Source organism: Gavialis gangeticus, unplaced genomic scaffold (assembly GCF_001723915.1).
Source record: "Gavialis gangeticus isolate Ggan-Ray unplaced genomic scaffold, GavGan_comp1, whole genome shotgun sequence".
Classification (NCBI taxonomy): Eukaryota; Metazoa; Chordata; order Crocodylia; family Gavialidae; genus Gavialis; species Gavialis gangeticus.
The window spans coordinates 13,043,132-13,044,597 of NW_017729022.1; the positions used below are offsets into that span (position 1 = coordinate 13,043,132).

Sequence of the window (1,466 nt, forward strand, 5' to 3'; positions counted from 1 at the left end):
GGGGCGGCTCCTGTCTCCCCCCCGCCGCCCGCTCCGCTCCGCTCCGGCTGCGGCCGCCCCGGACCCCCGGCATCAAAGCACTGCCCGCCCCTTGGGGCAGCGCCGCGCCAATGGGGGAGCCGCCGGCACACACACACATATCCCGCTGCACACACACGGGCAGGCACAGGACACACACAGGGACTGGCACCACACACGCACACACGCAAGCAGGCGCCAGACACACATGTCCTCCATACACACACGGGAAGGCACCACACCCCCGTCCCCACACGCATACACACATACACACAGGCACTGCCTACCTGCACAGGCAGGTATTGCACGCACACACCATGTACCCACACAGGCAGTGCGCACACACCGGCAGACACCCCCCCCCTTACACACAGAGGCACTGCATGCACACACATCCATACACACACACCAGCAGGCACCACACACCCCTCCCCACAGAAACATAGAGGCAAGCTCCAGACACACACAGAAGCACTGTGTACACACACAGGCAGGCACTGCACCCATCCACATGGGCGCACACAGAGACAGGTGCCCCCAAATACACACACAGACGTGCGCGCGCAAGCAGGCACTGCAGAGGGAAACACCAAGCACAGCCACTCCCAGCAATATAAACCTATACACTGGGTTTGATCAGAACGTGCATCTGTGCCCAATCCGCACAAACACAAATCCCAAGCCAGGACACTTTGTAAAGCCAGAGTTTGCACTATTTAAGGGAAAATAAACTTGGGTGGGCTGTTAGAGTAAGAGGCCCTACCATTTTTTACAAACCCCACCAGACTTAGAAAGCTGGGAATGCAGTTTCTTAGAAAACGACAAAGAGATGAGTACCACAGTCTACAGCAGCTGTCCCCTGAGACCCTGGTCTGTGCCCACATCCCCTGCTGACAACACTCCACCCATTGCACAGTCTGTAAGATGGAGTCATTTTGATTCAGGCCTTTGGGTCAAGGAGGCCTGCCCAAGGATTTGAAAGAGTAGCCACCTGATTGTGGACATAATTGATTTGATTTTCTATTAAATTAAGGCCTTCAGCTTCCTCAATAGGTAAAAAGTTGCCATGAAGCCCCATAACTGATTATACAGGAAAGCCAGAAGCCAAAACTGGATTACCAACTTTGTGGAAGACAAATTTTCAGAAGGTATTAGAAGGGTAGTATTTTGTTCACAAAAAGAATCATCCAGAGGCAGCACTGAGCTAGTGTAGTTTCCCCTGTGCTCTTCACAGCATACACAGAGAGGAAAGACAGAGGCAAGTAGCCGGAGTGCTTTTTTCTGCATCTTGGCTATTTTTGACTGCCAGAATGGCCCCTTTAGTCTACACGGTCGGATGCAAGACAGAGTTGTCCTGAAGCTGGTACAACTGGCATTTCACTTGGAGAAATTAAAGGGACATTAGTATCTGCAGGGGTACTATGGTATTACAGAAATAAATGATGGAA

At 52.5% G+C, this 1,466-nt stretch overlaps 1 protein-coding gene across 1 annotated transcript in view; it reads right to left on the minus strand.

Moving 5' to 3' along the window:
* The window catches only part of ADAMTS20 (ADAM metallopeptidase with thrombospondin type 1 motif 20), a 257,040-nt gene extending 256,812 nt beyond the window's left edge, over window positions 1-228 (minus strand). The window contains exon 1 of the mRNA XM_019515771.1: window positions 202-228. Within this exon, the coding sequence (XP_019371316.1) occupies window positions 202-228 (27 nt within the window). The remainder of the gene's footprint in view (window positions 1-201) is intronic.
* Between the last annotated feature and the right edge of the window lie 1,238 nt (window positions 229-1,466).